The 24,439-nt window shown below is 40.1% G+C and overlaps 10 protein-coding genes and 1 non-coding gene across 11 annotated transcripts; 7 read left to right on the top strand and 4 right to left on the bottom strand.

Moving 5' to 3' along the window:
* Positions 1 to 239: 239 nt before the first annotated feature.
* Positions 240 to 313, top strand: VTP21DRAFT_t39. The gene has a single exon. It is a non-coding gene; the product is annotated as a tRNA-Gly (tRNA).
* A 3,870-nt stretch (positions 314 to 4,183) lies between these two features.
* On the top strand, positions 4,184 to 5,826 carry VTP21DRAFT_8620 (uncharacterized protein; the record flags this gene model as incomplete). The annotated part of the gene is made up of 9 exons (XM_069399491.1): positions 4,184 to 4,249; positions 4,322 to 4,471; positions 4,538 to 4,575; positions 4,639 to 4,706; positions 4,750 to 4,767; positions 4,854 to 4,964; positions 5,026 to 5,149; positions 5,231 to 5,315; positions 5,398 to 5,826. The coding sequence occupies 9 exons, from the start codon at positions 4,184 to 4,186 to the stop codon at positions 5,824 to 5,826; spliced, it is 1,089 nt and encodes a 362-aa protein (XP_069254902.1).
* A 535-nt stretch (positions 5,827 to 6,361) lies between these two features.
* Positions 6,362 to 7,985, bottom strand: VTP21DRAFT_8619 (uncharacterized protein; the record flags this gene model as incomplete). The annotated part of the gene is made up of 6 exons (XM_069399489.1): positions 6,362 to 6,366; positions 6,431 to 6,883; positions 6,978 to 7,148; positions 7,230 to 7,613; positions 7,679 to 7,789; positions 7,856 to 7,985. The coding sequence occupies 6 exons, from the start codon at positions 7,983 to 7,985 to the stop codon at positions 6,362 to 6,364; spliced, it is 1,254 nt and encodes a 417-aa protein (XP_069254901.1).
* Positions 7,986 to 8,725: 740 nt separating this feature from the next.
* VTP21DRAFT_8618 (uncharacterized protein) lies at positions 8,726 to 10,119 on the top strand (the record flags this gene model as incomplete). The annotated part of the gene is made up of 2 exons (XM_069399488.1): positions 8,726 to 9,880; positions 9,943 to 10,119. The coding sequence occupies 2 exons, from the start codon at positions 8,726 to 8,728 to the stop codon at positions 10,117 to 10,119; spliced, it is 1,332 nt and encodes a 443-aa protein (XP_069254900.1).
* Positions 10,120 to 10,578: 459 nt separating this feature from the next.
* VTP21DRAFT_8617 (60S ribosomal protein eL6) lies at positions 10,579 to 11,429 on the top strand (the record flags this gene model as incomplete). Its single annotated transcript, XM_069399487.1, has 3 exons — positions 10,579 to 11,052; positions 11,108 to 11,197; positions 11,274 to 11,429. 3 exons carry the CDS (start codon positions 10,579 to 10,581, stop codon positions 11,427 to 11,429), a joined length of 720 nt encoding a protein of 239 aa, XP_069254899.1.
* A 516-nt stretch (positions 11,430 to 11,945) lies between these two features.
* Positions 11,946 to 14,053, top strand: VTP21DRAFT_8616 (uncharacterized protein; the record flags this gene model as incomplete). The annotated part of the gene is made up of 8 exons (XM_069399486.1): positions 11,946 to 11,976; positions 12,080 to 12,106; positions 12,174 to 12,191; positions 12,255 to 12,366; positions 12,439 to 12,590; positions 13,070 to 13,329; positions 13,394 to 13,556; positions 13,614 to 14,053. 8 exons carry the CDS (start codon positions 11,946 to 11,948, stop codon positions 14,051 to 14,053), a joined length of 1,203 nt encoding a protein of 400 aa, XP_069254898.1.
* Positions 14,054 to 14,314: 261 nt separating this feature from the next.
* Positions 14,315 to 15,950, bottom strand: VTP21DRAFT_8615 (uncharacterized protein; the record flags this gene model as incomplete). The annotated part of the gene is made up of 2 exons (XM_069399485.1): positions 14,315 to 14,913; positions 14,969 to 15,950. The coding sequence occupies 2 exons, from the start codon at positions 15,948 to 15,950 to the stop codon at positions 14,315 to 14,317; spliced, it is 1,581 nt and encodes a 526-aa protein (XP_069254897.1).
* Positions 15,951 to 16,309: 359 nt separating this feature from the next.
* Positions 16,310 to 18,483, bottom strand: VTP21DRAFT_8614 (uncharacterized protein; the record flags this gene model as incomplete). The annotated part of the gene is made up of 9 exons (XM_069399484.1): positions 16,310 to 16,622; positions 16,682 to 16,747; positions 16,810 to 17,147; positions 17,225 to 17,410; positions 17,478 to 17,540; positions 17,603 to 17,847; positions 17,916 to 18,100; positions 18,164 to 18,316; positions 18,392 to 18,483. 9 exons carry the CDS (start codon positions 18,481 to 18,483, stop codon positions 16,310 to 16,312), a joined length of 1,641 nt encoding a protein of 546 aa, XP_069254896.1.
* Positions 18,484 to 18,666: 183 nt separating this feature from the next.
* Positions 18,667 to 19,879, top strand: VTP21DRAFT_8613 (uncharacterized protein; the record flags this gene model as incomplete). Its single annotated transcript, XM_069399483.1, has 3 exons — positions 18,667 to 18,751; positions 18,825 to 18,969; positions 19,033 to 19,879. 3 exons carry the CDS (start codon positions 18,667 to 18,669, stop codon positions 19,877 to 19,879), a joined length of 1,077 nt encoding a protein of 358 aa, XP_069254895.1.
* Positions 19,880 to 20,138: 259 nt separating this feature from the next.
* Positions 20,139 to 22,058, top strand: VTP21DRAFT_8612 (uncharacterized protein; the record flags this gene model as incomplete). Its single annotated transcript, XM_069399482.1, has 5 exons — positions 20,139 to 20,435; positions 20,505 to 20,575; positions 20,639 to 20,736; positions 20,810 to 21,300; positions 21,366 to 22,058. 5 exons carry the CDS (start codon positions 20,139 to 20,141, stop codon positions 22,056 to 22,058), a joined length of 1,650 nt encoding a protein of 549 aa, XP_069254894.1.
* Positions 22,059 to 22,309: 251 nt separating this feature from the next.
* On the bottom strand, positions 22,310 to 23,089 carry VTP21DRAFT_8611 (uncharacterized protein; the record flags this gene model as incomplete). The annotated part of the gene is made up of 1 exon (XM_069399481.1): positions 22,310 to 23,089. The coding sequence occupies one exon, from the start codon at positions 23,087 to 23,089 to the stop codon at positions 22,310 to 22,312; it is 780 nt and encodes a 259-aa protein (XP_069254893.1).
* Positions 23,090 to 24,439: the final 1,350 nt, after the last annotated feature.

The following is a 24,439-nucleotide window of genomic DNA, read 5'->3' as shown; positions in this document are numbered from 1 at the left end:
TTGATCAGAAGCTGAGTCTTGATTATTGAAAAGATCGCCCTTACGATAAGTACAACGATTACATTGGTTTCACGTACATGCTATTCACGTCAACTACGATACACGCATATCGATTGCACGCCTATCGATCAAGGATCTATATCTCGTTATGTTAAGTCCATTGACATTAACTTCATGTAATATATGGAAATTAAATAAAAAGTTTCCATTGATTGATCAAAAAAAAAAAACATACGGAGGGTGGAGTAGCTAGTGGTAAGCGCTCCTCGGTGCCATCGAGATGGCGCGGGTTCGAATCCCTTAACTCCCACCAGCACAAAAAAAAGTATCTGGATTCTTCACTAATTCTGTGCCTTGCTTGTCGTGTCTATGTTCTCTATCAGAATTATCCGTCTTTTCCAGTCTGGTTCACTACAATAACTCTCTCCGTCCTGTCGTGTCTGGCTCTTCCTCTAGTATTGCCTCTGTCTTGTCGCCCCCAGCCTTTCCATTGTTACTATCCCTCATTACTATCCCCCGCTTGCCGTACCTGTCGTGTCTGGTTTTCTTTACTTGTTGTGTCTGGTTTTCTCTGCTAGTTGTGTTTGATTACTCTACAATTACTGTCTCTTAATTGGTTTCTAAATTCTGCCAGCAATTGGCTATAATCTGCACAAAGGCATATGACCTTGGATTGACCTTCAACGTTTAACTTCATGAGGATATTTTTCAATAAAGATCCGTACCTTCAAAAAAAAATTTTTTTTCATACACAAGCTTTCTTTTTGTCTTGTTAGTTTACTTAGATAACGTTATATCTTTCTTTTGTCTTATCAGAGTGATTTGATGTACAATTGGCTCAACGTCTAGGGTTCGTCAATTGCTGTGCAAAGTATAAAATAGGTGACGAATGAAACCCTCAAAAGAGATTTTTTGCCTGTATTGTATCAATTCTATTTGGATTACTTTATATCGAAATAGCTTGTAGAACATTTCGTTTTAGTAGTTGACTTGTATAAGTTGACTACCTCACTAGCGCTGCGTTCGAATATTGTATCCTGTACTCTAACCAGGTTCAATCTACAAAGTAAGGCTCAAAAATTGGTTCCTTTCGTAGAAAATTTATCGGGAGTCAATAGTCAAGGTGCACCAAATACATGAGCATATTATTCAGAATACAATATAATTAGCTCGAGATAACTCAATATCATAATCATCAATAGCACCTGATGCTATTATTCTGTTTAGCACCACTTAAATCAATATCGGAACCATCCGCAACCTGATTTCCACATCCATTGTCTGAAAAAACGAAGCAATATCCAGGGGTAGTAATTCTGCACAAGTCACTTCTCCTCCACGCTCGGGTTGGGTAACACTGACCGTAATTGAGCTCTTGACCAGAATACTGTCCGTGGCAGCCATGGAAATTTACAAAAACAGCTTCCGACGTTCCCAACAAAATGTAGGCAGCTGAGACGAATATCACAAACAGTTTTTTCATCTTCAAAGCAATCATATTCTCGACCGGAAATTCAGAAGAGTGTGTTTTAGGAGATATATACGAGCAAGCTGTTGTTTTTTTTTGCCCTGTTCTATATCCACAGTATTTATACGAAAATTAAATCGATATAATCGCTTTGCATCCTTATGATAGCATATTTTGCATGAAGATTGTTAAATTCGAACTTGATATTTTCCAAGTGAGTAGTGTTTTCAGTCTTCCTATTCAAAAAGTCTATTTGATTACAAGATTGGTCCCTCATTCACCTCATCCGCTTGCATTCAGCAAAACTGCACCATTTACCTAATCATTGAAAGAATACATTTCTGCAAATTTCCGTCTCTTATTTTCATACCCATTTAATATCCTTATAATGCGAAGCTATAATTAAAGGTGATCAACTAATTTTCTCGAAAGCCTAATGTTAAATTGGATTCTTCCCAGCCACAAAGTTAACCTTAATAGTGCAAAAGCAATGAGTATATGGACATCTTTTCACAGCATTTTTGCTAGAATTCAGGCGATATTTCTCTATAGAGAGAATAGTACAAGAAAATATTCTCATGAGTATTATATTAAAAAGATGCTGCGATGGTAGTGATTCTATAACATTGAGGGCATTCTTTATGAAATGATAGTGTTTCTCAGAACATACACAATAATTAAGAGAATTTTACCTCAATGTACTTAATATAGGCTTGGCATAAGCAATTAAGCATCGACGGAGAGATGTGTGCAAATTTCTAGCTAATTGAGTATTGGAATCGAATCTTCGCCATAGTAAGCCAATTAAATTCGAATAGATTGGGAAGAGAATCGGTAAATTGCCACTATTGAATTACAGTTTATTAAAGAATTAGAGACATGGTCAAAGGAGCTTTCAATAGCTGTAACTAGTATGTCTGTCTCTAAAACCACATGGGAAAATATTCTACCATTGTATGGGAGTTCTAGGGCTGAAATCAATAGTTTGATAAGCATAGCTGAGAATTTAATGAACAAAATTTTCATTCTAATTCTCATCCATGTTACTCTAAATTACCCTTTAACGTGCAGTGTTAGTTTTAAACTTGAGTGAATTTAGTTGTTGTCAACAATCCAATTAGTATCTGATAATGGTGCAAGATGCTAATAACTTTCAATTTTACTATGGCTTGTTTGTTTGCCCTCTCTAGCAACCCTTGGATAAAGAGAGTATACGCATCCTTCATTTAATTTATCACGGTTTATTTCCTTTTAATTAATATTTCAATTTGGGATCCTAGCAAAGAAAAAGCAATTCAGCGAAAAAATTTCAATCTTTATCATACATTACGAACATAAACCCAACAGCCGAGTATCATGCCTCCAAAGGAATATCTAGGATTTTTTTTGAATTCTTCTTATAAAAAGTGTTTTTCTTAAAAAATCTGAAAAGTTAGATAGTTTCCTTGAGCATGGGTGCGTAAAAACCAAGCAGACACAGCCTGAACCCTTTATTAATACACACTAGTTGTAATGCCCCGAAGTTTCATTCTAATTCATTAAATTTTGTACCCTCTAAAATATCAGGTTGTATCTCATTACAAGCCACCATATTAAACCAACATTTATACGCTGGGGCCGGACATTGATGGTGAGATACTGTGTTACTTTACCATGCGTTGGTCTCTAAGTGTAATCAGTGGAAAGCTTGATTTCGTTTAATACACGGCCGCCCTCAGTGAAGACTATTTAAGGACATAGGAGTATAATGGGATTAATAAGTCAAAAATCATATTCCAGCTCGACAGTGATCTCAAGCATATATCCAATATCACAAGGGATTGGTTGTAAAACAAACAGTGCATGAATAATCCTCGCAGTCTTCTTAGCTTAACATTACAGGACACAAGCGGAGTTTCTCAAACGTAGTCTCTTTTTATTAAAGATTACCATAGAATGATCGAATTATGGAAATGAATGGAGGGGGGTGGGAAAGCATTGGGGTTTATAAAGTTGGAATATATCAACAGGCTCCATGCAAGAACGGCGCAATGGGCCGCGTGTCGTATAATGAGAAAAAAGGAGGAATCACGCGATATATTAGTACACAGGAGGTTAAACTATGTAATTATGATATAGAAAAATGAGGTAACCACAACATTTATATTTACGTTTTATCAATTTCGAATACCCGGCATTATTTGATTATCTTATTTAAACTTGACTGGGATGAAATACTAGCCGGGTTTTATTCTGTATAATATTTCGATAACATTCACGTCCATATTACGTGAGGATATAAAGATATTAAACTAATGTTTAAATTATCCTAAACTTATATTTATGACTACAGATTTTAGTGGGCTTCAAGTCTTCAAATATCAACCTATATATACTTACAGTATATATTCTGTAGTAGGCTAGTTGGAATCCAAACATAAACTTTAGCTAGAGTCCCACATTTGACGAATAAAATTTATAAAATAATATCAGCACAATAGTTATTGCCTAATTCAGATATGCTATTATGGTTCTTTCTATCTATAATTTCTACGTGGTTTCTTTAGAAACTTCTTACGGTTATTACTCTTTTCCAATACATTTCGATAGAGATCCTATTTCTTGTCAACATGATGTTTTTCCAAGCCACACTATATTTTTGCCACAACTCTTTGAAAATTTTGTTATCGGTTACATAATACATAGTAATTATTATTTCCACTTTCCAGAATTTCGATGTCAGGAATAACCAGCGAATCACTTCACCAAGCACTAATTGAGAGATTAGAAGCTCAGCATGTGGTAGGTTGACTTTCTGTTACTGTGCTTAATTTCTACATTTACCCAAAATCTTACTGTTTTATTTTTATATAGGAGGTAGTAGATACTTCGGGTGGTTGTGGTCAAAGTTTTGAAGTGGTCATTGTCTCACCACGTTTCGAAGGTAAAACGACACTTGCGCGCCACAGATTAGTCAATGAAGTGATGAAAGACGAGATTGCTCAAATCCACGCATTTTCTCAGGTACGAGATACATATTGATATTTTATGTTTTCAGAGTCGAAAAATATATATGTATTTTTATTCTAGAAAACTTATACTCCTGCTCAGTGGGCTACACTGGGAAAGTAAATTAAAAGGAACTATTCATCTAGCGTTTTCTTATGAAGTGTCATCTAATTTTAATAAAGGACTGTCTGGAATAACACCAATTTTCGAGGCAATTTGCCCGAGATAACCCGAACCCTAAAATTGTTGCGTGTTGCCAAATTTCTTCTTTATATTTTCTTAGTTTTCGAAAGCATCAAAAACTATCCTCGGTATGTATCCATTTTTCTGCGGTTTTTAACCCATCTCAAACTTGCGTTTATACCGTTAACAACTTTCTCTGTAATTTAATAAACAGCTATGCCTCGCAAATTTTTTGTTGGTGGAAATTACAAAATGAACGGCTCGCGTGCGCAGCTGAATGCTCTTAACGAGGGATTGAATGGGGCCCAGCTTAACTCGGATGTTGGTTAGTGGGTGGATCGACTGTATTTCTTTATTCACTCCGTTTGATTATATTTCATTTGTAGAAATTGTTGTTTCCCCTCCCTTCGTCTATCTGGAGGAAGTTCGCAAGTCCCTCCGTAAAGATGTAGGCGTTGCTGCACAAAACTGCTACAGTGTAAGCAATGGTGCCTTCACTGGTGAAGTTAGGCAAGTATATTCAACTTGTTGGTTGTATACCATACGATTGTTTCCGAGCATGGGCATTTATGTCTTCTTTTTCTATTTTAGCGCCGAGATGCTCAAGGAGATCGGTGTTGAGTGGGTTATCCTCGGACACTCTGAGCGCCGTATTATTTTCAAAGAGACCGATGAAGTATGACATTTAATTGAGGCTCTTTAAATTTAGTTTATTCATCCGTTTTTTCTTTTTTCTTTTTTCTTTTTCAATCACGAAGCTCGTTGGCAAAAAAGTTGCTCACGCCCTAAAAGTTGGACTTAAGATTATTCTATGCGTGGGAGAACAGCTCGAAGAACGCGAGGCTGGCCAAACTACCGAGGTTGTCATCCGTCAGCTTCAAGCAGTTGCTAACGAGATCCAAGACTGGAGCTCTGTTGTCATTGCGTATGAACCCGTATGGGCTATTGGTACTGGCAAAGTAGCCACTCCCGAGCAGGCACAAGAAGTGCACGCCGATATCCGCGCTTGGTTGGCCAAACACGTCTCTTCCGCAGTGGCAGAGAACACACGTATTGTCTATGGAGGTTCAGTGAATGCGGCGAATTCCGCTGCTCTTGTAGAAGGCAAAGATATCGACGGCTTTTTAGTTGGAGGCGCATCTCTCAAGCCCGAGTTTGTACAAATTTGCAATGTGACTCGAGCTTAATAGACCAAAGCTATTCGCAATAAATCGTTTTATCTTCTGTATTTGCCCTCTTATTCCTCTGAAAAGATTGTTTTTGGATAACGAATTAAAGAAGGTTCACTCAAATGAATATCAGAATGCAAAACACATTATGATTCAAAAATCGTTTATTTCAAAATCGTATACACATTTAAAAAGGAAAGTGTAATGGGCTTGATCCTAGTGGTTCTTCAGAGCTTTGTGGTAGGAGCAGCGTGAGGATTGTATGTGTCTAGATATTAAAAGAGCATAAAATAGAGTTGTGGGCTCTAAAACCCTAGGAGTGAATGCAACAACAGAAAAGCAAAAAAAAGAAAGAGAAAAGTAAAAAAAAAAACATAAGGTGATGGTGTAAAATATCAATTTATAAAAAAGGTAGTTTGTAAGGAAAAAAAGTTCGTCTAGGCAATGAGGGAAATGTAGAAATCATCATGCAAAAGCATCTAGTTAATTTTCTGATAAACAGAGAAGTTATATAAAACCCGAAAAAAAATAGATTTCTATTCTCGCCGAATAATTAACCTGCCATAAAAACGATTTGGTAAATGCACATTAGCAATCTCAAATGGTATGATTTTATACTCACTGCATGTAATTATGCTTATGAAACGTTGCCAAAATCCTTGTTTCTTTTGTGTTTTACTCTCTGTTGCGATTAATCGAGATGAACTAATGTGATGTGCTCCATGTAATGGGGAAGGCGTGTCCACAATCCAATACTTGCTTGTCTTTCCGCCCTCTGTAGGATGGCGCGAGTGAGATCGATAGTTGCGCTTTGAGGATCCATGTGTTGCAGCGGGGGGAGTGACATACGGGCTAGCCGTGCCATTGGGAGTAGATGGTGGGTGGGGGTATCTACGTGAGCCCTTATGGTTGGCGTCATCGGCTGATTTATTTAGTGCCATCCAGTCGAAAATTCCATCCTCAGTTTCTCCCATATTGTGCAGCACGCGAACGAAGAGTTCACGTAGAAAATCATAGTCAGGGGTCTCTTCAAAGCGGAGACGTCGTGCATAAGTCAGATATGTAGCAAATTCCTCTGTTATTTTATATATATATATTTTTAAAAAAAAACAAAGGAATCCAGATTAGTTATTCAAATTGGAAATATAACAACTAAGTAGAATACACACCTGGAAAGCCAGCACATAACTCCTTTATCTGAGTAACTTGCTTCTTTAGCCCAATTTTTTCATATTTTTGTTTGTTGGTTGCTGCCTTCAATCCTTGCCAGGGAAGTGAACCTCGTAAGAAATACATAAATACATGACCGAGCGATTCCAAATCGTCACGGCGGGATTGTTCTATGAAAAATGGAGTAGACATCCGGTAGTTTGATTAGTTGACGCAATCTATTAAAACAAATTGGAGAAATATGCATATACCCCGTCCTAGGTGAGTGTTTACACTCATATATCGTGCGGTTCCACTCAAGCTTTTTCTCTCCCTGTATGGGATATGTTGTTTGGTTCTTGGATCCCTGTAGTGCTTAGCCATTCCGAAATCAACCATGAATACAGTACTGACGTGCTTTCCACTCGATCTTCCCATCAGGAAGTTATCTGGCTTAATGTCACGATAGATAAGATTTTTTTCGTGTACCGTCTGTATTCGAGTGATCATTTGGATAGCAAGCATTGCCACACATTTAACGGTGAACTTGCGGCCACATATATCAAAGAGATCCTCTAAGCTTTTTCCAAGGAGGTCTTCAACGAGAACGTTGTACATGCCCTCTTGACCAAAATAATAAACAGAAGGTATTCCGACTGAAAAAAGTGGGAAGTAAATGTTAGATAAGCAAGCACCTATTATTTATTTCTGGAAAACATACCACATCCCGCTAAAATCTTGTAAGCACGATATTCATCCCGGAGTTGAGGAGCTTCTGATTTCCTGGATTCGAATTTAATTGCGATCCGTTGGTTGTTCAGTAAGTTTACCCCTATTCATTCCGTAAATATGCGTTAGGGCGATTAAATAATATAAAGTTTAAAAGTATAACACTAACCGTCATAGATAATGCCAAAGGACCCCTCACCAATCTTTTTATGAATTCGATAATGAACTCCAATAATGCCACCGGCAGATGGTAATGTGCTAGTGTTTGAGGTAGGCTGGTACTGCCGATTCATTGCCATCTCTTGATTTGAAATTACAATAAAATTAGGTGAAGTAAGGGAGTAAGTAAAGCACTAAGGGAGGGAGGGAGAAGAGTGGGGATTCTACACTAGAAGAGGGAGATGTTCTAAAGAGAGATAACGAAGTAAACAAAGTGATGGTTTTGTAGTAAGTCTAAAATGTATGAAATTTGAAGAATCAAAAGCCATCACAACTCTTCTCAGAGACGAAAAGAAAAGAGTAAATTAGTAGCCCTGCAAGGGACGAATTCTTGGGGTATTAAAATTTTATAACCTAGGAAGATGAAATTGGTAGGAGTTGTAAGGAAAAAAAAATATGAAAAGAAAGGCTACATTCGCATCTAACCAATGGTTTGGTCAATTTAATGAGTAGTCGTTTTGGTAGAGAGAAAACAGGGAGTAATAGAAAGAAAAGCTTTCAAAACTGGTTCAAGGAGCACAAAAATTTAAAGAATTATTTTATTTATTTTATTTTCTGTTATATCAAATCGGTTTTCCTCCTTTTAACGAGCATTCTTCAATATGCCGAGTATACTAGAGTTTCTTTAGAGCCGCCTTTAAAATCATTTTTTCTGGCTGTCAAGACTTCAGCTCCTTATAAAACGTTTTCCATTTCTCTTTTCTCGCTGCAACTCCTTGCCTCTATGATATATTGATACCTCTTACCAAAAAGAAAACTGCGCCATCATATAAATACTCGACACCAAATAGAAATTGGAAATATCTGTACGAAAGAAAAAATGGCTACACGATTATCGCGTCTATTTGCACATAATGCAAGGCCTTTTCAACGACAATTTTTAATCAACTCTCGTGTACAGCAGCCATGTATACACTATATTCAGCTCTCCACTCCTACTACGCGCTCTCACATGATAACCGATTCCGCTAACCTTTCTATATCTCGTCGTCACCTACTGCGCAATACTGATAAAGATCAGACATATACAGGGGCTACTCTTCGCCACGTAGGATCTATTTCCTTTAAATATATAAAATATGCTGTGATTGCGGCTTCTTCCATTACGGTTGCTGGTTATCTTTCTTGGCAAGCTCTACATCTATACCTCGAGCACCTACACCCTACTCCACGCACGTTCCCTTCAAAGGCACGTGCGCTATTACGGGCAGCATATGTGCGCGAAGAAATTTTTCCCGATTTTGTAGTTGCGCGATTATATCTGAAATTAGCTCTTCGTCATATAATTTTGGCAGGAATGGATGAGAACGATCCATCCGTGATGAATGTATGGCTACGGATGGCCGAGGATCAAATACGAAATGGAGACATTATAGAAGGCACCAACGAATACGCCCGCCTTCGTGAAATTTTGATTCGTAACAAATTAGAAAACAAAGCAGCTCTAGTATCGAAGCGGCTTGGCGAACTTTATACTCGTTTAGGAGATTTTACAAGTGCAGAGGCAGCGCTTGTTTGGGCTTTACGCAAATTGATCGGCAGGGAAACAGGAGCAGAAGCAAGTGAGAAAGAGACGAGCCCATTCGTGTTGGCAATTGAGAACCCTGATAAAGTCACGCCAGAATTAGCGGGATGTATGGTGGCGATAGCGGGGCTTTATGCTATGCAGCGAGAGTATCAGCACGCATTAACCCTCTACCTTGGCACACTTAAAATGATCCAAGCGCGGCGAAGTCTAGAATTGAAAGATGACGAAACCTCGGACAACTGGAGATCAATATCACAGATCCCTTGGGAATGCTTGGAGGCAATAATCGCAGGGAATATTGGTGAATTATACTTTGGAATGGGCAAGGAGGATGAAGCTGTGTCATGGTTACAAAACGGTCTGAATATATGTCTGAAAAATATGGGAAAGAGAGATTGTGCCGAGTGCGCGGGAGTCATTCTGGGTAATATTGGGCTAATACAAGAGGTTTGACGATATTTCAAAGTATCCAATTTAAGATTTATTCATATAATTGTGCATCTCTCTAGGTAAAGGGCGATAGGGAACAGGCACTTGCTAATTTTATGAAGGCAGTCGAATATGCTAATATAGCTGGTGACGAGGTGGGAAGGATTGAATACGAAAAGAGGCTAGATGTATTAAACGTGAATGCGGATATCGGAGGAGATAGAAGCGAGGGGAGTCGTGAGGAGAATGCATCTTAATTTATATATCATTATAACGAATAATCGAGGCAATTCAACCTATTTATTCACTATGGAGATTTCATTTTCAATGTTAAAATTGTTGACGTCATAAATTTCTCCACTTTCATCGAAGATGATTGAAATATTGTACTCGAATATTATAATGCTATCTCTTTCCTTCTTGCCTTGGGGTCGCCTATTAAGGTAGAGAATCTTCAAACTTTCAATTGGATGTTGGACAGTGGGCGATGGATGGATGCGTGTATGCGAGGATGACTTGGTGGATGGAGGATTTAAGATAGGGAATTCCTAAGATTTTATATAAAGAAATGAATTCTAAAGGAAGAATTTTGCAATGGAATTATCGAATTCGTTTACCACCTCATCCAGTTTTTTCAGTAGAATGTTCCTTGAATTTCTCACATTGGGTGTTTTATTTCAGTAGAAATCTTAAAAGCAACCCGCAGATCAATCGAAATGGCACAAAATACCAGAAATAGTGCTCTTGCCCCTGGCATAATGCGCCTTTCGCGGTCCGCTCTTTATGCGAAGAAAGGTCTTTACAAGCGTCAGAAAAAGGATGCTCTCGCTGCTGCCCCCACTGCTGAAGCAGTTAAAAAAGTGACTGTTGGTGGTGATAAAAATGGCAGCTCGCGCCTTGTGCCCGTCCGTAAAGCCCCTCGCTTCTATCCTGCAGAAGACATACCTCAGCCAAAAATTTCGCGCAAGAGTGTTAAGCCCACAAAATTGCGTTCTAACATAACGCCCGGTACGGTTCTTATTCTCTTGGCTGGGCGCTTTAGGGGAAAACGCGTTGTATTTTTGAAACAATTGGAGAGCGGGCTTCTGCTTGTGACTGGACCTTTCAAACTTAATGGCGTTCCATTAAGACGCGTGAATCAGGCTTATGTTATCGCAACTTCCACCAAGATTGATATATCTAGCATTCAGGTTGAGTAATTTCTTTTAGCCTTAGTGGAGCGTGTAATCTAATTCGTCGTATTAGATTGATGGAAAATTCAACGATACCTACTTTAAAAAGAGTAAGGACAGCAAGAAGAAAGCCACTGAGGAGGAGTTCTTTGATAGCGAAAAGGTATAATATTGCTTGTTTTTTTATTTTTTGCTCAATCTAATATGCAAAATTTCTTAATTTGCGTTCTCGTCTACAGAAGAAGGAGCCGCTTGCTGAATCTAGGATCGCTGATCAGAAATCCGTCGACAAAGAGCTTATATCCGCCATTTCTAAAATTCCTCACCTACGCTCTTATCTTCAAGCTTCTTTTTCCCTTACTAAGGGCCAGGCTCCACACCGCATGCTTTTCTAGACCTTTTCTCACTTGTTTAAATAAAACGGACATTATAAACATTTGTTGTTTTTTATGGATTTTAATTATCGAGCAAGTAAAAAAAGGTGTTGAAATAGTGATAAGGTCTATTGAATTTGTGTTTTATTTCTCAATGTATTATCCCTTTTTGTCTTTTATTTTTTGCTCCGAAATATCTTACTATGGATATTTGCTATACTTGAATTTAGCTTGAAAAAATAATAGTCACATCTCGAATAGGTTGGTGGGAATACCTGAAAATACTCCTTTGTTCCTTGTACTTACTGGGACAAAAGATCAAGGATATAATGGTGATGGATTATCAGTTGGATAAATCTCATATCGAAAAGATCAGAGGTCAAGTGCAGAAAAAACTTGTTGACTATGGATACGTAACCGGTGATGGTATACATTTTTTTCATTTTTCCAGTATTAATTGATTTGATTGCGATTGACCTGGCAATAATCTATTAAATTCTCGGTCAACACATAGATCCATCGGCTACCGAATACGTGATGGTTATGGTTGAAAGCCGTAAAAGTAGAGGTATGGTATTCTGTCAATACTCTCTCTGAATGAGTGTTTTTTCTGAAAATTCTCCAACCTATATAAAATATACCTGATCTGACTTCTTTTTAACTCAAATTAGCTGAAATGGATGATGATCTCAGAGAAGGTAACTTTTATTGACTCATTTTGTACTTTACAATAAGATTAATTCATTTTTCCCCATCTATTTGTAGTTATTGGTGAGGATTACGGTAGGAAAACATTGGTTTTTGTAGATAATGGGATTAAATTTAACAATTTTTATATGTCATCAGATCCTTCATTTACTGAATGGCTTTTCAAAACGATTGAATCTTTCGGTCGAGAAAATGCCTCAAGAGCTGAAACCATGATGGATACAGAGAATGATGATGGTCGCGGCGGAAGGTAATCATTAATTCTATTTCATATTTACTCTTCAATTTTTTATTAATTTTTTATTATTTGAATATTGCTCAGTGACATAGATGAGACATCATGGCGGAGAGAAAGATCTCCTAGACGTGGGGATGTGTCCCCACGCAGAGAGTACGATCGTGACAGAGAAAGATCTCCACGGAGGGGTATGAATGGCTATAGCAGACGCTATGATACCTATGAAAAGCGTAGAGGTGAGTTAGCTGCTTCATTTACACATATTCAAGGGAAATATAGTTAAACACGTATTTAAAAATAATAGAAGAGAGAAGGAGATATGATGAATATAGGCCAGATGACCGGAGATACAGAGAACGTGATCGTAGAAATGAGGATCGTAGAGCTGAAGAGAGATCTTCAGATTACAGGAGAAGGAGTCGCGATCCCAGCCCAAGAAGGGCAGACCGCGACCGAGAGAGAGAGCATGATCGTGAGAAAAAGGACCATAGAGAGGAGAGTCGAATTGGTGAACACCAAGTTAGTGACACAATAAAAAAGAGAGAGGGAAATAAACCAATATGGGATCGACTTGGAACGCGAAAAAATATGCAGCAAGGAAATATCCCAATGAACGGTCCAATGTTTCCGATGCCTATGGCACCGTTTGGTGTGTAGAAAGATTCCTTACAGATGAAATCTCCAGGATATATGTTAATTGACTGTTAAAAACTAGGTATGCCTTTTGGAATGCCCGTCTTCCCTGATATGATGTACAATAATAACTCAGATGCATACACGGATGCTTCTTCTATCGTACTGACTTCGTCACGACAGCAATGTGCACACTGGCCAAACTGCTGGCAAGGTGCGGGGTGCAAGTTTGCGCATCCCACCGAACTCTGCCCCGCTTGGCCTAATTGTGGCAATTCCCCCACCACCTGTGATAAGATTCACCCTGATGATCCGCGCCCTGAAGTACAGGAGTTAGTAAAAGTAATTAAAGAGGGTGGAGAAGTGAAATTCCCATCAATGGAGATGGGATTAGAAACTGGAATAGGAATGGGGAGAGGATCCAGAGGGAGAGGAGCGGGGAGGGGGGGGAATAGCGAAAAGAGTGGGAATGGGGAGAGGACGAGGAAGATGGAGGGATTCAAATACAGATTTAAGGGAGGAGAGAGAAGAAAATAGCTGGGACGGAGGTGCAGAAGAGAGCGTTATAGGTGAGTTGGTTTGGCTGTCATTTTAATTAGTCATTCACTGATCAGCACTTCTTTTAGATCAATCTTCCAAACCAAGTGCCCCTATGCCCAAATGCAAGTTCTTCCCTAATTGTACCAATGCAACTTGCCCCTTTCTTCACGAAGTCGAAAAAGTTTTGCGTGCGTGCCGCTTCGGCCAGCAGTGCACTCGCCCCGGCTGTCACTTCATCCATCCATGGGATTCTGAATGGAGCAGTGTCAGTGCAATGGCAGAGACGCCATGCAAGTTTGGGCTGATATGCGCGCGACCAAATTGCCCTTTCAAACATCCATCCAAGCCGTTCAAGAATCTAACTTTGGTAGTTAATAGAGACCAATCTCAATCAGATCAAGTAGTAGAACGAAGCTTTGCAGTTGGCGAAGAGGAGGTAGAAGAGAGAATGCATGTAGAGGGGACTCCAAACTGGAAGAACGGAAGCGTCTCGCATTCTGAACCAGAGAAAGTGAAAATGGATTAATTTAGAGGAACAAAAAGTTTTTTTTTTTTAATTTGTTATATTGTATATTGTGATAGGATAGTTTAGCCTTATGTTGGACTTTTTTTTCCTCTTCTGCATGTTCTATATCTAATAAACGATGCGAACAAATTGTCTTTATAGGTAGCGATCTCATATATATATTGAAAAGGCGATTTGTGGCTCCAAAAAAGAAAATTCATATACTCTGACCAAACCAGAACGTAAAGGGTTACGAAAAACAGACCAAAATAGACTTGCAAGTTAGATTTTCGCTTTTAAGGGGAGAACGGGATCTCGGGCGAGTCCATTAGTAGGAATGTCGCCAAAGAAAACCACTGTCACGGTAATGTCGTCTCTAAATTTCCTACTCATGGGAGAAGGAATACTAAGGGTAATTGCTACTCTCTCCTCGTCTGCGCCGCCAAGCGCATTTCGGATTAAGTGAGTAGCCGCGTTATTATCAACATAGGCAAAATATTTGGGAGGTCGGTCTTCGTTAACCATCGGATTGTGTGGTGTTGCCGTATTGGGTGAAGAATTAGTTGATGTCTTGGTTTCTTCTTGATTAGCACCGTAAGTCGAATCGACCCGATTTCCCCGGTATCCATCAAGATAGCCACCTATCAGTTCAACCACCTGTTCATTTGTCAATTTATCCCAGAGCCCATCTGTTGCCAGCACAAGGAATTTGACTTTGTCGGTAATCTTATGGTGGGTGACCACAGGTTTTGCAGTCACATAGGGAGGCGTAGAGAAAGCGCTCGGCACCGAGCGTCGATTAGGGAAAAATCGATCAAATAACTGCTCCTGAACCTTAAGAGACCATTTGTAAGTGGCATCACCGAAAGCCCTTGTAGGTTCTTAGTAGAGATATATAATAAATGCAAGGATGAAGAAGAGTATATAATATATTACCAAGAAAACCAAGGACTCGTCCCCGGCTTATTACTGTTTTCTCCTCCCCAGGATGCTCAGCTTGCATTCGCTTCTTTTCTGACTCATTTCGCCCCGTTTGATCTTCCGACAAAGCTACCGCCTTCCACTTTCCATCTTTGACTCCAAGAACTGCCCTGGAATCTCCCGTGCAAGCTACAAATAGGTCATCGGTCTCGGAATCTAAGTATGCCATAATGGCGCACGAACCACTAAGGGCGGGTAACAGAGTAGCAGTGGCATCAGCAGGCGTCATATTCTTATCTGCCAGGACGTGTTCTGCGGCTTTGTTGACAATCTCATCATCTACCTTCAAAAATGTCTGCTGAATCGTCTCGGTGATAACATCAACTCTATTTTTGTTACTAGCATTCTGCTCGGCAGTAACAAGTGCTGTACCAACTTCGTGTCCCAAGCGACGCGAAAGCCACTTTGAACAGTTCCAACCACCATGTCCATCAAAGACTGAGAGCAAAAGTTTTTGGCCTCCATTTGGCATGGAAACTACTGTTTGTGAATGGTCATCTTCGATCGGGTAGTTGCTTGCGACAGAATTGATATCATAGCGCCATACAGTGCCAATTCTCTCTTTGACACTCTTCTCATGTTCTTTCAATCGGAAGTTTACTTGTTCTGGTGTGAGCGCGTTCATGAGTTTGAAATTGATATCGGGTTTACCACCGCTCTGAGAAGGAGGCTGAGTGTTGTCCATTATGTGGATGGTAGCCTGGCGTTTACCAGCGTCATATAGCACTTTGGCAAGAATTCCTGCACCTAGCACAAGAGTAATGTTTCGAACAAGCGATCGTTTTGGTGGGGTGGGAGGGGAATCAGTGGCAAATGATCTGGCCAGAAGAGTAGTATTAATGGATGGCTTCGAGAAACGACCTTGCGTGATATGCTTTATTATATTTACACGAAGATGTGAGGCTGGTTGAGAGCGTGATAACGAGGCAATTGCCATTCTTAATTGTAGATTTCTTGTTTCAAAAAAGCAACTATAGTATATCTCTAATTTATACGATGGTGAGTTCAGTGGCTTAATAGAGATCAAATATTCGACTAAATTGCTCAAACTCTCGACAATCAGGAGAATACAGGTAGAGGAATAATAATATATAATGTCCAGGGACAACCAATTGAATCTAAAAGAATAATAGAGAAAGAAGTGTGCCATATTCTAAGTGATATTTATAAAAATTAGTCATTCATGGTTCTGGGTATGGTTCTTTTTGTGGAGTTAAAACTTTAGCACGATTTATATATAGGGCAACATGCTCCAGTTTTTCGAGCGAAAGCTTCAGTTATATTTAAAAATTTACATTATACACGCACAATATCAACTCTACATCTTTCTTTGATATAATGTTTGAGCTCTGTTTCTTCGGGAGCCTCTTTTTCCAGTTTTTCTCGAGCTATATTCTGTATAGTTAACTTGGCATAGGTGCCGCCAGCTTGTTTTCTCGTTAATCTTCCGGGATTTACGCACACAACTTCATATGGATCTAGCACCTTGGTGAAATGTTTAAGTTGTGAGGGAAGTATTAAAATATCGGGAGAGTGGAGAAGATTGAGTTGCGATAGGTGACTGTAGGAGAGAGGTTCAGCTAGTGAGTGAGGAGAGAGTGGATAAAAACTAGGATGGTAAAAAAATGTTAGTTTTGATATATATTTACAGGAGCGTTTTTCAACTACCTTCTTTGCTCAAGCAAATGCTTTGAAAGTCGAGCAAGTCTATCCGTGTGCATACCGTTAGGGAATCTATAATTAAAAATAACTAATTAATGATATAATAGACAGGAGTAAATAGGGTATCAAAGTACCGTGCAATTTCTTCCGCACCAAGCAAAAACAGCATATCCGCAGAAATAACTCCAAACTTCACTTCATTGACACTAAAAACCGCCGGATTTGGTACTGTCTCGATATTTCTGGGCAAGCCCAGCTCTCCTCCACTTCGTAAGAGAGGTGGCTGCGGTAATACAGTATATTCATGGCATATATCTTTAGTGCTTGGCACTAATACGATATTTGTTCCAGGACAGTTTTGCTCCAGTTGAGAAAGTGGATAGGATATGCGCGAGTGGAATATTTCACTAGGCAACTGATCTATTTTACCCTCTCTTATGAGTGGATGATCTTGATCCAGAAAAGGTCCAAGCTAAAAAATAATAATAAAAATTAGCTAAACAATGGGTTGAAATGCGGCGTAAATAAATACTCTACTAGTATAAGTACGTCAGGTTTTTCCTCTTCTACTTTGGCTAGTAATTCAATTAAGGGTTCATACGAGAGATTATCCTCAAAAGTATAGGGTCCTGAAGCAACGAACACTGTCATAGGCGCCCCTGCTAAGCCTTGCTCACTGTAATTAAAATCCAGAAGAGCTTGGGCTTTGGATTTATATAAATCCGGCGGTGGGAGCTATTATAAAGTGATTCTTGGATTAATCGGATAATTCAATAACATTTTCAGAGATTTGGTTTCTTACAGGGTATATCTTTGATACAACAATTGAATTGCCTGAGCTATTGACTCCTTCTAATGCAACTATCTATATATTCGGTTAACATAAATCTTTCTTTTTTACCAAAAGGTCCATATTGGATAGTGTACCTGTCCTGGGAATAATGCAAATTCCTGTGTTTCATTCAGTATCAGCTTAACTCGACTTCCGCCTCCAATAGCTCGCGATGCTTCTAGCATTACTGACTGATCATTGAGGCGACCTTCGGCATCGCAGCATATTCGTCCGATAGTGGTAAAAGCGTCCTGACTTGGATAAGCGGGATGACCAAAATACTCGAATCCATAATGCTGTTGGTAAACTTCGGCAAAGTACTCAATCCGGTCATCCAATACTAAATAAAAGCCGTTGTAAACGGGGGCTCTCCAACTACTCGATTTAAAGATAGCACTTAAAATTTACCATCAGCTTTATTCATGATTTTCTCAAACATATATCGATACGCTTCCATTTGTCCCTCGAGAGTCGTGATATGACAGCGTTTGCGTAGAGCTGGCTGCTTACTTAGGGGAATACTGGAATTGAAAATCTCCTCTACTTTGCCTTTGTTTGTACGCTCTGCAAATTTTACTCCCTGAGCAGACGGTCTAGAATAAAAATACATATAAATTAATTTGTGCTGTATTCAACTACATATTTTTTACAATTACTTTAGAGGAGAATTCTGACTTGAGGGAGAAAATATGACTCCTGGCCGGTTGGACGGCGTAGATATACGATTAGAGGTCCGTGATAGTTCCGGAGTGGAATAAGTGGTTGTGCGCGATTTGGATCGCGGAGTCACTGGTGCAACACTCTGCAAGCTATATAGACAGATTGAAACAGTTAGTTGAATACACGAAAATGAAGAACATTGATATTATCAAAGTTAAGCTTACAATTCATCTAAGGAATCTCTAGTGAACTCTGGATTTTCAACCCCAGAGCCACCGCTACTTCCAATCAAAATTCGGTTATCTCTCGAGGACATGTATTCTCCTTAAAATTTTTAGCGTTGTCGCGTTAACCACGAAATAATTTGAAAATCAAGAAATTTATAAATTTTTCGCGTAATTCAATATTGGCTGCGCCATAAATTTTCAAAGTTATTAGATAATAGCTAGTTTACTCCGAGTTTGTGAAGTTTCCAAAAGTTCAATTAAAACAACACACGATGGCTGCATCGAAGCGGCTAATCCTCCTCACGATCCTCTCTCTCTTTCTTCTGATTCTACCATCAGTTCTAGCGTGGGAGGAAGGTTTGTCTACTTGCATACCACAGTATATTTGACGACGAGCAAATAGATTAATTCAGGCATTCGATGAATTTAGGCGACTATGAAATTTTCGATCTGGTTGATGATCTAGAAGCAGCTGAGGGAAAAGATACTAACTTTTACTCTTTTCTTGGTGTCAAACCTTCAAGTACCCGCGCTGAAATCGATCGTGCGTATCGTCGTCGCTCGATTGAACTTCAGTTAGTCTTTAAATTTATTACATAGTTCTACAGAGATGACAATCGTAATATTTTCTCTCTTAGTCCCGATAAGAATCCTGGAAAGAAATCTCAGGCTCGATTTGCTCGTCTTGGTGTCATAAAGGATATACTTCGGGATCCTTATCGCCGCCAACGCTATGATTTCTTCTTGAAAAACGGAGTGCCTCGTTGGCGTGGCACGGGATACTATTATCGTCGCCACCGCCCTGGTCTTGCATTTGTTCTAGTTTTCCTGACTCTCCTAAGTTCGACCCTTCAATACGCGGTTGGTTGGATCAATTTTTATCAAGAGCGAAAGAGAATTCGGTTGTTGGTACAAGACGCCAGATCTGCTATGCTCGCGCGTGCAGGAAAGCGAGTGCGAAAGAATCGAGTCTTTTTAGAAGATTATGGATGGGTTGAGGTGTTGAATGATGGTGCAATTGCTTTCTGGGAGACCGAGAATGAATGTGCTGTTTGGGACGAGGCTAATTTGAAAACACCCAGAGTGCTTGATATGATCGTATTTAAACTTCCTGTACTAGTCGCGAAAGGAATAATTGGGCTCCCGAAGTTATTGACAGGGAAAGGAAATAGTCGTAAACAAGCGAAGGGGAGCGCCGAAAATACTGAAAGAGAGGGTTTCGACGAACGCACTTCAGAAGCGGAGGAAGATAGGGATTCAGGGGAAGAAGCAAGACCCACATCGATCAGAGAGAGAATGAGGGAGAGAAGGGAGAGACTGGAGGAAAGCGAAGAGGATGAAAACGCTGAGCAACGACCAATGAATCGAAGAGAGCGAAGAGAGGCAGAGCGTCAAGCTGCTCGTCGTCGAGCCCGGGCTTCAAAAGAAGCGAAGACAGCCGAGAATGTAGGGGGGAGACGTAGAAAGCCTGCAAAAACTAAATAGGGCATGGTGTTTAGATGTTGTATATTGATATTTTATTTGCGTCGTCTCTATCAGAAATAACGTTTGCTATTTTTCAAGCAATAAAAGGATAAAATGAGTCAATTTCTAGATAATGGCAATTGAAATTTTCAATTTGGAATTCTTTAGCTTTATCGAAAATAAACCCCTTTCGTTTTTCTCACACATCGCACTTCTTGTCCACTTTTTGCCATTTCACTTCCCCTGTACTTTAAACAGAATTTCTCCCATTTCCAGGCTCATGCTCCCATTAGAGAACGATTCTGTGAGCGCGACACCGGCCGCACCCCTAAGTTCAACAATCTTAACTAGCACCACGAATACGACAAATACGGCAACCGCCTCAACTACTTCCAATGCGGCAAATACTACCAATACAACCAGTTCAACAAATACAACTAATCACCCCTCATCCACACCAGCAAGTGGGCGTGGAAGAGGACGGGGCCGACCAGCAAGCAGTAGTAACGCCAGAGAGAATGGATTCACAATTGAAAAGTATAAGCAGATGAAACGCAAGTTGAAGGAAGTTATGCAGGTATTTGAAGATTGCTACGCGTCATTGGTGATCTCTACTTACTTCATGATCCCTTTCGTAATATTTAAGCGCAATGATCAAGTGTTATACGCTCTCGAGAGATCACGGAAGAAATTGCAGACACTTAGAAGGCAGAGAAAGTGGGTATTGAGACTAATAATAGCGGAGTGGACGGTTTATTAAATGCATTCTGATTATTATAGTGCATTACTTGACCGAATTGGACGGCTTGAGGGAACAGACTCCCTGGACTCGGGGAGCTCTTCTGACCTGATCGATTCTGACTCTGAGGTAGAGCCTGGTAAGTCGAGACACCCCATCGGCATTTTTGAAAATAAAAAAGAAAAAATCATTTCATAATGGTCGCTATCCAGGTCCTCCTCACCGACAATCTAACAAGCTAGTTTCGCCACCGCAAGCTGCCTCAGTAATAACTCAAGACTCCGCACAATCTCAAAATAACTCTGTCCCGGCTCCAAGTACCGGTAATTCTCCTCCTATTTCGACGCCTATTCCTGCTGCTGGGGAAACCTCGGTAGCCAAACGTAAGCGCAAATCTTCTACCGGTCAACCCCCCGAGCGCAAGCGTCAACGTCTCAAAAAGCCTATTGCGGGCAAAGTAAGGCGCGTGCAACGAGTAGAGCGAGACGAAAATGGTAATTACAAGCTGCCCGCGCAGGTGGGAATATTTACCGTTCACAACCTGGGCGAGGTGGTATATGATCGCGAGTTTTTCCATAATCCCCGGTATATTTTTCCGTTACATTACCACATTTCACGCCCTTACATGAGTACCATCAATCCCTCAAAACAAGTGCTGTATCATTGTGAGATATTAATGGGAGAAGGCGGAAATTTCCCAAAGGTATACCACTACACAAATTATTGTGCTATCTCGATGGGGTGAAATATAACCTGCTGTGTATCTAGTTTGTCATTACTCCGGAGGATCGCAAGGACAATCCGATTGTTGCTAACTCGGCGACAGGGGGATGGACAACTGTGGTGCGAGAGGCCAACGCCATTCGCAATCGTGGTCACTCGAATGCTGCTTCGGGGCCGGACTATTATGGCTTCACCCACCCCACCATAGCCAAGATGATTCAAGATTTGCCAAATGCTGATAAGTGCCGCAATTACATATGGCAACATTTCGAAGAAATGGAGACAAGAACCGCGCACGGTGTAGCACACGCTTCTGAAAAGAAACTCGGCAAATTATTGACTCGTGGCACAGTAAGGCCAACTGCGGCTGAAAAAGCGGCTGCTGCCCTCGCAAAGGCTGCCGCACTAGCAGGTGTAGAGGAGAACATAAAAACAGAGGAGCCCGGAACATCCGGGGAGGCCGGAACTACAACGGGGGTAGAGGTGGATATGGGGACAGGAGAGGGGGATGTGACTTTTGTGGACGATGCGACGGAGGAAGGCGATGGCATAATGACGGCCTCGTCTCCGATAGGGATGATGAGCGGGGAAACCGAGAATGGCGGTACTCGCACAGGCGAAGATATGTACGGGGATGAAGTAGCAGCCGAGGTAGAGGATGATGAGGAAGATGGCGAAGAGGCGGATGAAGAGGAGGAAGAAGGTCTGCCGCAGGATTACGAGGAAGTGTATGAATAGTGCAAAAAACTCATTTTTAGTATCCTATTTTATTAATATTCTTTTTGGGAGCAATTTACTTTTTTTTATTCATCTATAAACTACTTTTTTTATACTACTAAATATTAACCTAATGGTGACAAGTGAAAATTGGAGATAAATACAAGAAATAGAATGAGAGTATATATATATTAGGGCGGATAGAGCAAAGAAGATCAAAATAAGATATATATAAAATGAGAATATGGACGAGCAAATGCCCTTCATTTGGTTTAAGACTTGTGATAAATGTCTAGCGTCTGCTTGAAAGGATCGGTAATCGGTCCCCCGTAAGGTCCCAGCGTATCGTCATTCCATTCCTTGATCCTTCGGCGCCGTCTAATAAATTTGGTGGCCACAAATGCCACCGCAATTACCACAATAATCGATCCAACCACCGCTCCTCCAATCACTAGCGGGCCACTCCCACCGCTGCCTTCGTTTTGGTCACCCGATGGAATGGTGGATGGACCTACGCTGCCAGTCCTTGATGCAGAGATAGGCTGCAGGCTTGTATATGAAACGGATATAGAAGTACTGCTAGTCAAAGGGGAATTGGAAGAGACTGACGGTTGAGCAGGGTTGCTGGAGGGTTGTGGAGGTGCTACTGATGGAGAGGATGGCACGGACTCTTGCGTCTTCGATGGAGGCGTTTCGGAAGGAGGTTGCGTCGGCTGCTGCGATGGTTGCTGCGACGGCTGCTGCGATGGTTTTGGCTCACTCGCTGGAGGTTTTGGAGATTCTTTTGATTCCGAAGGCTTTTCAGAAGCAGTGGGTTTAGTAGGCTCTTTTGGATCGCTTGAAGGCTTTTCAGAAGGGGTAGGAGGTTTAGTAGGTTCTTTCGGGTCGCTTGAGGGTTTCTCCGTTGGAGGAGGCTGCTGGTCTTTAGAAGAGCCCTTTTCACCCGCAGGGGCATCTTGACGTTTTTTGAGATCGGGCATAGGACGAGGCGCCGAATCTGATATATGGTGCGAGCCGAGAGCTAACGAGACAAGGGAATTGAAGGACGGCATGCTGAAAAGGGTACTTTTTGTAGAATAAGGAAAGATTAGGCTATGATTTATTTCCTATTTATACATAGGAAAATGGAGAAGCCAAAGAAATGACAGCGTTAATAGGAAAGGATAGGAAGGTGGGCCACGAAGGAAAAAAAAGCAGAGAAAACGGAAAAACACTGATAGAAAAAAAAAATAGAATTGATATTAAAAATAGGGGGTGCGACTTGTGGATCATTTTTGGACGATGGCTATTGGTATATGCGGAAATGGAAAGCAATCAACTTTATTTTCAATGGCAGCAAGCCCAACCAACTACAGGAATTTCAGGATTATGAGTGAAAAAGTTGCTGAAGTTTGACAAAAAGCAGGGCAACCTTGTAGAGGGCGGTTTAGGTTAGGTTATAGCCTCTTGTTTACAGTGCGTGACTACTATATGTTCGTGTATATAAACTTATCGCCTAAGGTGTATGGTACTTTACAAGTCTCTTTTCCTTTTCCTTTTCTTTAAAACTAATCATTTCTGTTCATTTGTATTAATTTTATTGCTGAACTTTTACATGTATATATAGCTGGTGAGTATAGCTTATATTCATTTTTTCTAAACGGCGCTATGATGATTTCTATCACGGTTTGCCTGAATTCTACTCATGTTGTAAATTTAGAGGCTGTTTCTGAGCGTCCTTATACCAAATAACTTTTGGTGTTTTCTGACTGAGTACTAATGTTTTGTTTATATCTCTGATAGATATACATTCAGTCCCGCTATATAATGATTCTGTAATGGTAAGAATCTAGTATCATTTTTATCATTCATTTAATTTTAAATGATGAGTCGATTCATTCGCTGCGTTCTTTCTGAACAAACCATGTGGCGCAAAATATGAATTTCTTCACTTGCTGAATAATTAGCGATCACGCAATATCTAATGTTAAATTATGATAAGCGTTACTAACCGAGTGTTTACACTTTAGATATATTTCTTTATTTACGCGTATGCTCCAGGGATTGCTGTATTCGGTAAATATCAACCCTTCCTTGCCTATGATGATATATACTTTTGTCTGCAAAGTCGGACGTGAGTCTTTAATGAGGCTTACGGAAGATGACGGGAAGTTGTCTGAGGCATATTTTTTGATACTTTTTTCCCTAGACATTTTGTTAATCGCCTTTTTATTTCATTCAGGCAATCATATATACTGTATGCAATAAGTCAGCCAAGCGTGTAGATTGCCAGTTATATTTGTATAGGTGAGTCTCTACTAAAATTCATTTCCTCTGCCGAAAGGATGTTTATACACTGAAAATTCTGATTGTCTTCGGATTCTGAAAGACAAATATTTTATTCCTGATCATTTTGTTAATTT

The sequence above is a fragment of the Calcarisporiella thermophila genome (genome assembly GCF_041956535.1).
Source record: "Calcarisporiella thermophila strain CBS 279.70 unplaced genomic scaffold VTP21scaffold_4, whole genome shotgun sequence".
In the NCBI taxonomy this organism is placed as follows: Eukaryota; Fungi; Calcarisporiellomycota; class Calcarisporiellomycetes; order Calcarisporiellales; family Calcarisporiellaceae; genus Calcarisporiella; species Calcarisporiella thermophila.
Note: the sequence above shows the minus strand (reverse complement) of the source record. Positions and strands in the feature narration are given on the sequence as shown.